Source organism: Ranitomeya imitator, chromosome 4, assembly GCF_032444005.1.
Source record: "Ranitomeya imitator isolate aRanImi1 chromosome 4, aRanImi1.pri, whole genome shotgun sequence".
Lineage (NCBI taxonomy): Eukaryota > Metazoa > Chordata > Amphibia > Anura > Dendrobatidae > Ranitomeya > Ranitomeya imitator.
The window spans coordinates 520,834,674-520,847,357 of NC_091285.1; the positions used below are offsets into that span (position 1 = coordinate 520,834,674).

General features: G+C 37.6%; 1 protein-coding gene across 1 annotated transcript; it reads left to right on the plus strand.

Annotated features, from left to right (window-relative positions):
• Positions 1 to 1,267: 1,267 nt before the first annotated feature.
• LOC138674581 (olfactory receptor 5V1-like) lies at positions 1,268 to 9,606 on the plus strand. The gene is made up of 2 exons (XM_069762398.1): positions 1,268 to 1,360; positions 8,653 to 9,606. Exon 2 carries the CDS (start codon positions 8,662 to 8,664, stop codon positions 9,604 to 9,606), a length of 945 nt encoding a protein of 314 aa, XP_069618499.1. The 5' UTR covers positions 1,268 to 1,360; positions 8,653 to 8,661.
• Positions 9,607 to 12,684: the final 3,078 nt, after the last annotated feature.

Here is a 12,684-nt window from a genome sequence, read left to right on the forward strand (position 1 = left end):
AGACTGACTGTCATTTGCACCAACCATTTAGGAAAATCCGAGAAAAATATCATTTGCAAAATAATTTGGAACACAGTGTAGTTATTATAACATATAGTAAATTATTATACCACTCATATCATGACAGGTACGTAGCTGTTAGTGACCATAACCACGGGTACCTAAGCTACTGCAATGCCCTTCACATGGGGTAAGCGACTCATATCTTTGTGTGGAAACTTCCTGAAGAAGAAGCCATGAGCTTCAAAACGCATTGAATAAACCACCCGAACACCTTACAATTATATCCGGATCCATTATTTGTCGCAGCACCGCGGATTTAATCCACATTCATCTATTTTAACATTTGTAATTGGAGGTATTTGATTATTATTATTATTATTATTATTAGACAATACATATTAGAATAGGATTTTGGAGATGGGAATACCCTTTTAATTCCATTCTTTATATGAATGAAAAACTTTTTTTATAGGAATTCTTAAACAAAAAAACGGTAGGGCGAAATTATCAATGTAAAAATTTAGGGGCTGATTCATTTATACTGGTGTTGTGCGCCATTGGAATAGAAAAGTATGAATTCATTAAGAGGTGTACACCATTTAATAAATTTTAGAATTTAGAATTCTAGAATTTTACAAAACTTGCACTCTCTAGAATATGCATTTTTCGCATTCAATCCATGTTATTTAGTAAAAAGGTAGCCAGCAGTGGCTCCATGTTCTTGAACCATAGAGGACTGACAAAAGGTAAAAAAATAATAATAATACTTTCCCCATAGCTCTCCTGTCTCACTGCCTGCCAGCCAGTCCTCTTTACCTATTTTATTTTTAAATCCGGCACACAGAGCAGAATGCAGATTTAATGGAAAGCATAGAATTTCTATTAAATCTGTTCTCTGTACTCTGGATATATAGACTTTCTATTGAACCTGTACTCTGCACTGTGTGGACAATCAGGAGTTTTGCTCTCTTGTTTCCTGAGCTCTGCACATCTCATGTTTTTTTGACCAAAGCTCACTCAGAACCTGAAAAATAGAAAAACTTATTGCAATGGTTTAGTTACTCTACAAGATTACAAAAAAAATCAATAAGGAATTTAAAGTTTGACATGTAATCCCTTAGGCACAAGTAATGAGCATATAAAGTCTGAAGGGAGTACAAAGCGGGATACATTATGATACTCGTAGGAACTTGCTCTGCTTGTTTTCAGATCAGTATGGCAGATGACAGAACTACACGCTTCATTCCTGAAGTAAAGATAGAGCTCAATGCAATGCATATTGTGACCCATAAGATATGAAATTATATCGATAAGTTCCACTAATTTGGATGGTTACTATTTGTTACTTCAGCCAAAGGTAAGGAAAAAATGTAATTCCTTACTTGTGAACAAATATAACATTATGTTAGGTATTTTACAAATTCATTCCAACATGCTACAAATTGTAGACACGCATGATTCTTCACAATTTCCTTTTTTTTTCATTTCTGTCTTTTTATGTTACTGCAAACCCAAAGAAATCATAAGAGACTATAACTTTTACTTACATTTTACATTGTAATAATTGTTTTCTCCAGGATTACATTTTTTGGGTGCGTTGAAATAGAAAAACAAAAGCACCGTTGAGACAGTGACTTTAAAAAATGCCCTGTTCTTAACTTACCCCCATGGCCAACTGGTTTTGGGTATAACATATTTTTTTCTTTTGCAAACGGCACATATAAAAGTGAAGTACATGAATGAAAATGCAGTGATGTAAAAACAAAATGAAACAAATTATTTGGAACAGAGAATTATGATGTTTTATAAATATGTTATGACGACTTATTTTTCCATACTGAGACAAACAAACTCTGTCAAACTTATTTTTTTTTATTTGTTCACTAGGAGACCGGTACGTTTGTAGACGATTCTTATTAGAGATGAGAGACTCTTTTGAAATTCGAATTCGCTAGGTTCGTCCATTTTATCTTAAAAGTTGATTCACATTGAACTAATTTGCTGCTAATCATAATACTAATACTCAAAAGCAATTACCCAAAGCGAGAGAAGGAAAGAAAAACAGTGAGAGCGCAAAAGAGAGAGATGACAGGGGGCTGGGGGAGAGGAAGGAAGGTAAGATAAAATCCAGCATTAGGACTAGTTTTGATAGAAAACATGTTCTTTATTGTAAATCAGGGCTTGCCACAGTGATTGTGGGTAAAATTATTTAAACACAGGCAAGCTCATTTAGTTTTATGGAATGATTAAGGACATAGCTCTGAAACATATTTGCAACTTTTAAAGCTTTTATATGATTTTTCTGAGTTGGTTTACTCATCTACAATAAATAAGATGCATGTTATCAAGGCATGAGCCTTACTGCTTGATCTTTTCTTTTCTCTTCTTACATTCGTCTTGCTGGGCTCCAAGTGTTCCGTGCACAGGACATACCAGACCTGCATGATTGGGAAATATACAGTGGGGCAAATAAGTATTTTATATACTGCAGATTTTGCATGTTTTCCCACTAGCAAAGAATTGAGAGGTCTGTAATTTTTATCGTCGATACACTTCAACTGTGAGAGACAGAATCTTAAAAAACAAATCCAGAAAATCACATTGTATGATTTTTATGTAATTGATTTACATTTTATTGTATCAAATACTTATTTCATGCAATAGTAAAACAGAACTTAATATTTGGTACAGAAAACTTTGTTTTCGATTACAGAGATCAGACGTTTTCTGTAGTTCTTGATCAAGTTTGCACACACTGCAGCAGGGATTTTGGCTCACTTCTCCATACAGATCTACTCCAGATCTTTCAGGTTTCGAGGCTGTCACTGGGCAACATTGAGTTTCAGCTTCCCCTAAAGATTTTCTATTGGATTCATGTCTGAAGACTGGCTAGGCCACTCCTGGACCTTGAAATGATTCTTACGAAGCCATTCCTTAGTTGTCCCAGCTGTGTGTTTCATATCGTTGTCTTGTTGGAAGACCCAGCCACATTTTCAATGCTCTTACAGAGGGAAGGAGGGTGTTGCCAAAATCTCACAATACATGACCCCATCCATCCTCCCTTCAATATGGTGCAGTTGTCCTGTCTCCTTTGCAGAAAAGCACCCCAAAGAATGATGTTTCCCCACAATGCTTCATGATTGGGACGGTGTTCTTGGGATTGTATTCATTCTTCTTCCTCCAAACACCGCGAGTGGAGTTGATACCAAAAAGTTCTATTTTGGTCTCATCTGACCACATGACCTTCTTCCATGTCTCCTCTGTATCATCCAGATGGTCATTGGTGAACTTCATATGTTCCTGGACATGTGCTGGCATGAGCATGGAGACTTTGAGCACCCTGCAGGATTGAATCCATAGTGGCGGCATGTGTTACTAACGGTAATGTTTGAGACTGTGGTCCCAGCTCTCTTCAGGTCATTGACCAGGTCCTCCCATTTAGTTCTTGGTTTATTCTTAACTTTTTTTTTATCCTTAACCCACGTGGAGAGATCTTTCATGGAGCCACAGAATGAGAAAGATTGACAATCATCTTGTGTTTCTTCCATTTTATAATAATTGTGCCGACAGTTGTTTTCTTCTTACTAAGATGCTTGTCTATTGTCCTGTAGCCCATCCCAGCCTTGTGAAGGTGTACAGTTTTGTCCCTGGTGTCCTTAGACAGCTCTTTGGTCTTGACCATGGTGGAAGGGTGGAGCGTGATTGTGTGTGTGGACAGGTGTCTTTTATATTGGTAACGGGTTTAAACAGGTGCAATTAATACAGGTAATAAATGCAGACCAGGAGGGCTTCTTAAAGAAAAACTAACAGGGCTGTGAGAGCCAGAATTCTTGCTGGTTGGTAGGTGATCAAATACTTATTTCATGCAATAAAATGCAATTTATATGTTTAAAAATCATCAGGTGATTTTCTGGTTTTTATTTTTAGATTCTGTCTCTCACAATTGTAGTGTACCTACGATAAAAAATGTAGACCTCTCCATTCTTTGTAGGTGGGAAAGCTTGCAATATCTGCAGTGTATCAAATGCTTATTTTCCCCACTGTAGGTCTTCCACAAATCTATCCACTCATCTCTACACTGTGTTCCAAATTATTATCCAAATTTAAGTGTCATAAAGATTTAATTGTTTTGTTTTTCAAATAAACTCATGGATGGTATTGTGTCTCAGGGCTCAATGGATCACTGAAATCAATCTTAAACACATGTGATAATTAGTTTTCCAGGTGATTCTAATTGAAGGAAAACTACTTAAAGTTTATGTTCCACATTATTAAGCAGGCCACAGGTTTCAAGTAATATGGGAACTAAAAAGGATCTCTCTGCTGCTGAAAAGCATTAAATAGTGCAATGTCTTGGACAAGGTATGAAAACATTAGATATTCCACGAAAACTTACGAGTGGTCATCATACTGTGAAGAGATTTGTGACTGAAACAGAGCACAAACAGAGTTCATGCAGATAAAGGCATAATGAGGAAGGTTTCTGCCAGACAAATTCATGGGATTAAGAGAGCAGCTGCCAAAATACCATTACAAAGCAGCAAACAGTTATTTGAAGCTGCTGGTGCCTCTGGAGTCCCTCGAACCTCAAGGTGTAGGATCCTTCAAAGGCTTGCTGTGGTGCATAAACCTAATATTCAGCCACCCTTAAACAGTGTTCACAAGCAGAAATCGTTAAAGTGGGCCCAGACATACATGAACACTAATTTCCAAATAGTCTTGTTTACTAATGAGTGTCAAGCAACCCTAGATGGTCCAGATGGATGGAGTAGTGGATGGTTGGTGGATTGCCACCATATCCCAACAAGGCTGCGACGTCAGCAAGGAGGTGGAGGAATCATGTTTTGGGCCAGAATCACGGGGAAACAGCTGGTAGGATGCTTTAAGGTTCCTGAAGGTGTGAAAATGACCTCTGCAAAGTATTTAGAGTTTCTGACTGACAACTTTCTTCCATAGTTTAAAAAGCAGAAACGTGCCTTCAGGAGCAAAATCATCTTCATGCTTGACAATGCACCATCTCATGCTGCAAAGAATACCTCTGAGTCATTGGCTGCTATGGGCATAAAAGGAGATAAACTCATGGTGTGGCCACCATCTTCACCTGACCTCAACCGTACAGAGAACCTTTGGAGTATCATCAAGAAAAAGATCTATGAGGGTGGGAGGCAGTTCACATCAAAACAGCAGCTCTGGAAGGCGATTCTGACTTCATGCAAAGAAATACAAGCAGAAACTCTCCAAAATCCCACAAGTTCGATGGATGCAAGAATTGTGAAGGTGATATCAAAGAAGGGGTCCTATATTAACATGTAACTTGGCCTGTTAGGATGTTTTGGAGTTAAATAGTTTTTTTGTTCAGTGAATGTGACCTCCTAATGGTGTAAATTCCACAAATGAGCATTTTCAATTCTTTAAAACATGTCAAATGTATAGAAATTCTACTGTGCCTAATAATTTGGAACAGTGCATTTTGAGTTTTTATTTATTTTGGAGATTATACTGTTATCATTGGGAGGTTTCTTCAATAAAATTTGATGTATAATCTAACGGGTGATGACTTTTATTAGACTGACTGTCATTTGCACCGACCATTTAGGAAAATCCGAGAAAAATATCATTTGCAAAATAATTTGGAACACAGTGTAGTTATTATAACATATAGTAAATTATTATACCACTCGTATCATGACAGGTACGTAGCTGTTAGTGACCGTAACCTCGGGTACCTAAGCTACTGCAATGCCCTGCACATGGGGTAAGCGACTCATATCTTTGTGTGGAAACTTCCTGAAGAAGAAGCCATGAGCTTCAAAACGCATTGAATAAACCACCCGAACACCTTACAATTATATCCGGATCCATTATTTGTCGCAGCACCGCGGATTTAATCCGCATTCATCTATTTTAACATTTGTAATTGGAGGTATTTGATTATTTTTATTATTATTATTATTAGACAATACATATTAGAATAGGATTTTGGAGATGGAAATACCCTTTTAATTCCATTCTTTATATGAAGGAAAAACTTTTTTATAGGAATTCTTAAACAAAAAAACGGTAGGGCGAAATTATCAATGTAAAAATATGGGGGATGATTTATTTATACTGGTGTTGTTCGCCATTGGAATAGAAAAGTCTGAATTCATTAAGAGGTGTAGACCATTTAATAAATTTTAGAATTTAGAATTCTAGAATTTTACAAAACTTGCACTCTCTAGAATATGTATTTTTTGCATTCACTCCATGTTATTTAGTAAAAAGGTAGCCAGCAGTGGCTCCATGTTCTTGAACCATAGAGGACTTACAAAAGGTAAAAAAATAATAATAATACTTTCCCCAGAGCTCTCCTGTCTCACTGCCTGCCAGCCAGTCCTCTTTACCTATTTTTTTTGCCTTCCCCAGTCATGTTCATCTTTTTTTCAGCCTGCTTCACTCATTGCCGGGGTTTCCAGTGCCGACTAAGCTTCTAACATCACTGCGCGCTATGCCAACACAGCGCACGTAAAGGTATCTTGACATTACGATGTGAATTGCTCAATGGGGAACACATGTTATGATGTTACAATGTGTAATGTCACAGTGCCCAGTGACATCAGAAGCCTATTTGCCGCCGGAAACCCTGAAATAGATTTAAGCAAGTCAAAAAGGATGTATGCCTTAAGAAAAGACGAAAAGGAGAGGTGTGGTAGACTGGATGGCAGTTTGTGTGGGCTGTAGGACAGGTGAATATTCTTTTTTTTTTTTAATTCTACATTTATTACGCTATGGATTGAATTTCCGTGTTAAATTCATGTGATTTGCCAAATTTTGAATATTGGCATATTCAGATATATCTAGTTAGGTCACTTTCAAGTTCTGCCTTAACCCCATGTGATAGAAGACGTAAAGTTAAAGATGACACATTTCCTTTGTATTTTAAGCAAAAAAGAATATAGATATATTTTCATCTTTTACATTTTAAAAATTACAAAAAGGAAAATGGGCATATGCAAAAGTTTGGGCACCCTGCATGGTTAGTACCTAGTAGCACCACTTTTTGCAAGTATCTCAGCTTGTAAATGTTTTTTGTAGCCTTCCAAGAGTATTTCAGAGATTTTATCCATTCTTACTTGGAAAATTCTTCCAGTTATGTGAGATTCCTGGGTTGTCTTGCATGCACTGCTATTTTGAGGTCTAGCCACAGAATGATGTTCAGATCAGGGGATTGTGTGGGCCATTATAAAACCTTCAACTTCAGGTGGTCTATTTTGGATTTTGACATGTGTTTAGGATCCTTATCCATTTATAGAAGCAATCCTCTTTTAAATTTCAGCTTTTTTACAGATGGTGTTATATTTGCATCAAAAATTAGTTGAAATTTCATTGAATCCTATCTTCCCTCTACCTGTGAAATGTTCTCCAAGCCATTGGCTGCAACACAACCCCAAAGCATGATTGATCCACTCCCACGCTTAATGGTTGGCAAAACGTTCTTTTCCTGAAATTCTGTTCCCTTTTTTCTCAACACATATGAATTTTATGGTGAAGATGCAGGAGAGGTTTTCTTCTGATGACTCTTCCATGAAGACCATATTTGTGCAGGTGTCTCTGAACAATAGAACAATGTACCACAACTCCAAAATCTTCTGAATCTTTCTGAAGGTCTTTTGCAGTCAAGCAGGAGTTCTAATTTGCCTCTCTAGCAATCCTGTGAGCAGCTTCACTGAAATTTTGCTTGATCTTTCAGACATTGTCTTGACCTCCACTGTTCCTGTTAACTGACATTTCTTAACTACATTTTGTACTCAGAAAGAAAAGGGCAACTTGAAAATGCTTTGCTATCTTGTTATAGCTTTCTCCTGCTTTGTGGACCTCCACTATTTTCATTTTCAGAGTGCTAGACAGCTGCTTAGAAGAACCCATTGCTGCTGATTTTTGGCACAAGGTTAGAGGAGGCTGGGTTTTTATAAAGCTAGAAAGTTTGAATCACTTGACCTTTCATAAAGATGACAGTGAAGAAGCCATAACCCTAACAGGCTAATTAAGGTCTAAAACCTTGGTAAAAATTATCTGAGCACACATATCACTTATGTTCCCCTCACTTTTACATTGGTCTAGTTTACTTTTTGTGATATTTAAAATATAAAAAAAAACAATATTTTTTTGCCTAAAATACAAAGGAAATGTGTCATGTTTAACTTTAGGCCTTTTTGGAGATCATTTTCAGACTTCTTCAACCAACTTGCCTAACTGTTCACAAAAACAGTCATTTTGACCAGGGGTGCCAAAACGTTTATATGCTACTCTATGCTGGCCAACTACAGTTGCCCAAATAACCATCACACCATAACAGGCCTAAATAAGCCAACAAATGCCACCAAGTGGCAGTTCCATGCCGTAAGTGATTGAATAATAGTGTTATAAAATGTCCAGATATAACTGCTGTACTATTAGTACTTAGGATTGTGTATACAGGTTTTTACTAGGACCGATATGAAATGTAGCTGTTCCTGGCATACTGCACTTGTATCATGCTGGACTGTATGAACTTGATCATGAACTAAAACAACAGTTCTGTATTTAATTTCTATAAACACCATTTTGAATACTACGATTTCCTGCCTGTTGGGTTTCACTAAATAACACCAAACACACTTTTCCTTTTAGACTCTAGTAATGGTCGAATGGAATTTCACCACCGTGGACGAGTTCATTCTTCTGGGTCTAACCAACAGGCAGGACATGCAGATTTGGCTTTTTATTGTAGTTCTTACATGTTATATTGTTTCTTTGTTTGGTAATATAGTAATAATTTGGGTTAGTAACATAAACCCTCGACTGAACACTCCGATGTACTTCTTTCTGAGAAATCTCTCTTTCTTGGACATCTGGTATACGTCAAGTGTTGTTCCTATAATGCTAATAAACTTATTATCAGTGAAGAAAACCATCTCTTTTCATGCTTGCTTCACTCAAATGTTCATTCACCTCTCTCTAGGAGGGACAGAGTGTTTTTTGTTGTTGGCAATGGCCTACGATCGGTATGTGGCTATATGCAGCCCCTTACACTATACTAATATTATGCATCCCATCTTGTGCATTAAAATTGCAATAGGATCGTGGTTCGGAGGCCTTCTAGACTCTGTAGTACACACAGTGTATACATTGCAGTTACCGTTCTGTAGTCGAAATGTAGTCAATCATTTTTTCTGTGAAACACCCTCACTGCTAGAACTGGCTTGCACAGATGCTTCTCTTAATAAGACTCTCCTTTTCTTCTGTGCAATAGTGGTATCTGGGACCCCATTTTTTTGCATTCTTATTACATATGTCAAAATAATATCCAGCATAATGAAGATTCGTACAACCACTGGACGGAGAAAAGCTTTTTCCACTTGTGCTTCGCATGTTCTTGTTGTGGCTTTATTTTATGGCACTATATTCTTTATCTATATGAGACCTGGGACCGTTCATGTCACAAACCATGATAAAATGGCCGCCTTGTTCTACAGTGTTATCACCCCAATGCTAAATCCTCTGATCTATTCTTTAAGAAACAACGATGTAAAATTAGCACTGAAGGAAAGTACAAGAAAGAAGACGATATTACAGAATAATTGACTCATACACTTGACTTGCATTTGATTTCATGACATTTTTTAAGGCATTAAGTAGGAAAATATGTTTTCAAAATGTTTCCATGTTTTGGTTTCCTCTTATTGCATTTTATGACAATGACAAGTTGCTGCAGCCAAAAAAAACATATTTCTGGCAATTTTATTTTTTCCGTCATGCTGTTAAATTCAGATTCTTTTATGTTATAGTTCGATATATCATATTTTTACAAATGCAGCAATACCAAATACGTATTTAGTTTTTTTTAATTGTTTTATTTTTAATGGGGCAAAAGGAAGGCAATTTGAACTTTTGTGATTTTTTTTATTTTTTAAAACTTTTTTTTCTCATTTTTTTTCTGTATTGAATAATCCTCATAGGTGAAGCTGTAAATCATTCAGCTGCAGCGATGAAAACTAAATCTCTGAACACTAACAAATACTCGGAGGTCACCCGATTACGCTCGGGAAAAGCCGAGCAACAAGTATACTCGCTCATCACTACTCAGTATTTGTAAGCCAAAACCAGGAGAGGAACAATTAGAGGAAAAGTATAATAGAAACATATGCACCACTTCTGTATTTATCACCCACTCCTGGTTTTCGCATGCAAATATTGAGGTAAAATACTGACCAAATACTGAATGTGTGCACGTGGCCATAAATGATGATAATTACAGTCAAAATAATCTGTATAAGATTCTTCAGCTTCAAAAATTCAAGGACACCTCATATTACTGTATACAGGTCTTTCTCAAAAAATTAGCATATAGTGTTAAATTTCATTATTTACCATAATGTAATGATTACAATTAAACTTTCATATATTATAGATTCATTATCCACCAACTGAAATTTGTCAGGTCTTTTATTGTTTTAATACTGATGATTTTGGCATACAACTCCTGATAACCCAAAAACCTGTCTCAATAAATTAGCATATCAAGAAAAGGTTCTCTAAACGACCTATTACCCTAATCTTCTGAATCAACTAATTAACTCTAAACACATGCAAAAGATACCTGAGGCTTTTATAAACTCCCTGCCTGGTTCATTACTCAAAACCCCCATCATGGGTAAGACTGGCGACCTGACAGATGTCAAGAAGGCCATCATTGACACCCTCAAGCAAGAGGGTAAGACCCAGAAAGAAATTTCTCAACAAATAGGCTGTTCCCAGAGTGCTGTATCAAGGCACCTCAATGGTAAGTCTGTTGGAAGGAAACAATGTGGCAGAAAACGCTGTACAACGAGAAGAGGAGACCGGATCCTGAGGAAGATTGTGGAGAAGGACCGATTCCAGACCTTGGGGAACCTGAGGAAGCAGTGGACTGAGTCTGGTGTGGAAACATCCAGAGCCACCGTGCACAGGCGTGTGCAGGAAATGGGCTACAGGTGCCGCATTCCCCAGGTAAAGCCACTTTTGAACCATAAACAGCGGCAGAAGCGCCTGACCTGGGCTACAGAGAAGCAGCACTGGACTGTTGCTAAGTGGTCCCAAGTACTTTTTTCTGATGAAAGCAAATTTTGCATGTCATTCGGAAATCAAGGTGCCAGAGTCTGGAGGAAGACTGGGGAGAAGGAAATGCCAAAATGCCTGAAGTCCAGTGTCAAGTACCCACAGTCAGTGATGGTGTGGGGTGCCATGTCAGCTGCTGGTGTTGGTCCACTGTGTTTCATCAAGGGCAGGGTCAATGCAGCTAGCTATCAGGAGATTTTGGAGCACTTCATGCTTCCATCGGCTGAAATGCTTTATGGAGATGAAGATTTCATTTTTCAGCACGACCTGGCACCTGCTCACAGTGCCAAAACCACTGGTAAATGGTTTACTGACCATGGTATTACTGTGCTCAATTGGCCTGCCAACTCTCCTGACCTGAACCCCATAGAGAATCTGTGGGATATTGTGAAGAGAAAGTTGAGAGACGCAAGACCCAACACTCTGGATGAGCTTAAGGCCGCTATTGAAGCATCCTGGGCCTCCATAACATCTCAGCAGTGTCACAGGCTGATTGCCTCCATGCCACGCCGCATTGAAGCAGTCATTTCTGCCAAAGGATTCCCGACCAAGTATTGAGTGCATAACTGAACATTATTATTTGTTGGTTTTTTTGTTTGTTATTAAAAAACACTTTTATTTGATTGGATGGGTGAAATATGCTAATTTATTGAGACAGGTTTTTTGGGTTATCAGGAGTTGTATGCCAAAATCATCAGTATTAAAACAATAAAAGACCTGACAAATTTCAGTTGGTGGATAATGAATCTATAATATATGAAAGTTTAATTGTAATCATTACATTATGGTAAATAATGAAATTTAACACTATATGCTAATTTTTTGAGAAGGACCTGTATTTACAGATATGTCAAAAATTTGCCCTAATTTTTACAGACTGTCCACGAATTTCTGGATGGATGGCAACCCTGCCCTTCATCACTCCAATGCGCGTTTTATATCCAATTTGTAAGGGAGTGATTGATAACCTCATTGATAGCATGCCAAGTCATGCAAGTACATTTATTTCTGTGTCTAATGCTCATATTTGTTACTGAATGAATTTAGATGTCTTTAAAATTTGTCTTTATTTTTTTCATTACTTGCATATCATTAACATGTCTGTCTTTCCATAGCTCCATGACCTTGCCTTCTCTGTGTTGCAATGATGAGGAGCATATATGTATATAAATATATATATATATATATATATACAGTGGGTACAGAGAGTGATGAGACTAGTGATGAGCGAGTATACTCGTTACTCGGGTTTCCCCGAGCATGCTCGGGTGTCTACGAGTATTTTGGCGTGCTCGGAGATTTAGTTTTTGTCGCCACAGCTGCATGATTTGTGGCTGCTAGACAGGCTGAATATATGTGGGAATTACCTAACAAACAGTCAACCTCCACATGTGTTCAGGCTGTTTAGCAGCCACAAATCATGCAGCTGCGGCGACGAAAACTAAATCTCCAAGCACGCCAAAACACTCAGAGATCACCCGAGCATGCTCAGGGAAACCCGAGTAAAAAATATACTCGCTCATCACTAATTCAGACTCTTTGTTTCATTGCAGCCATTTGGTGAAT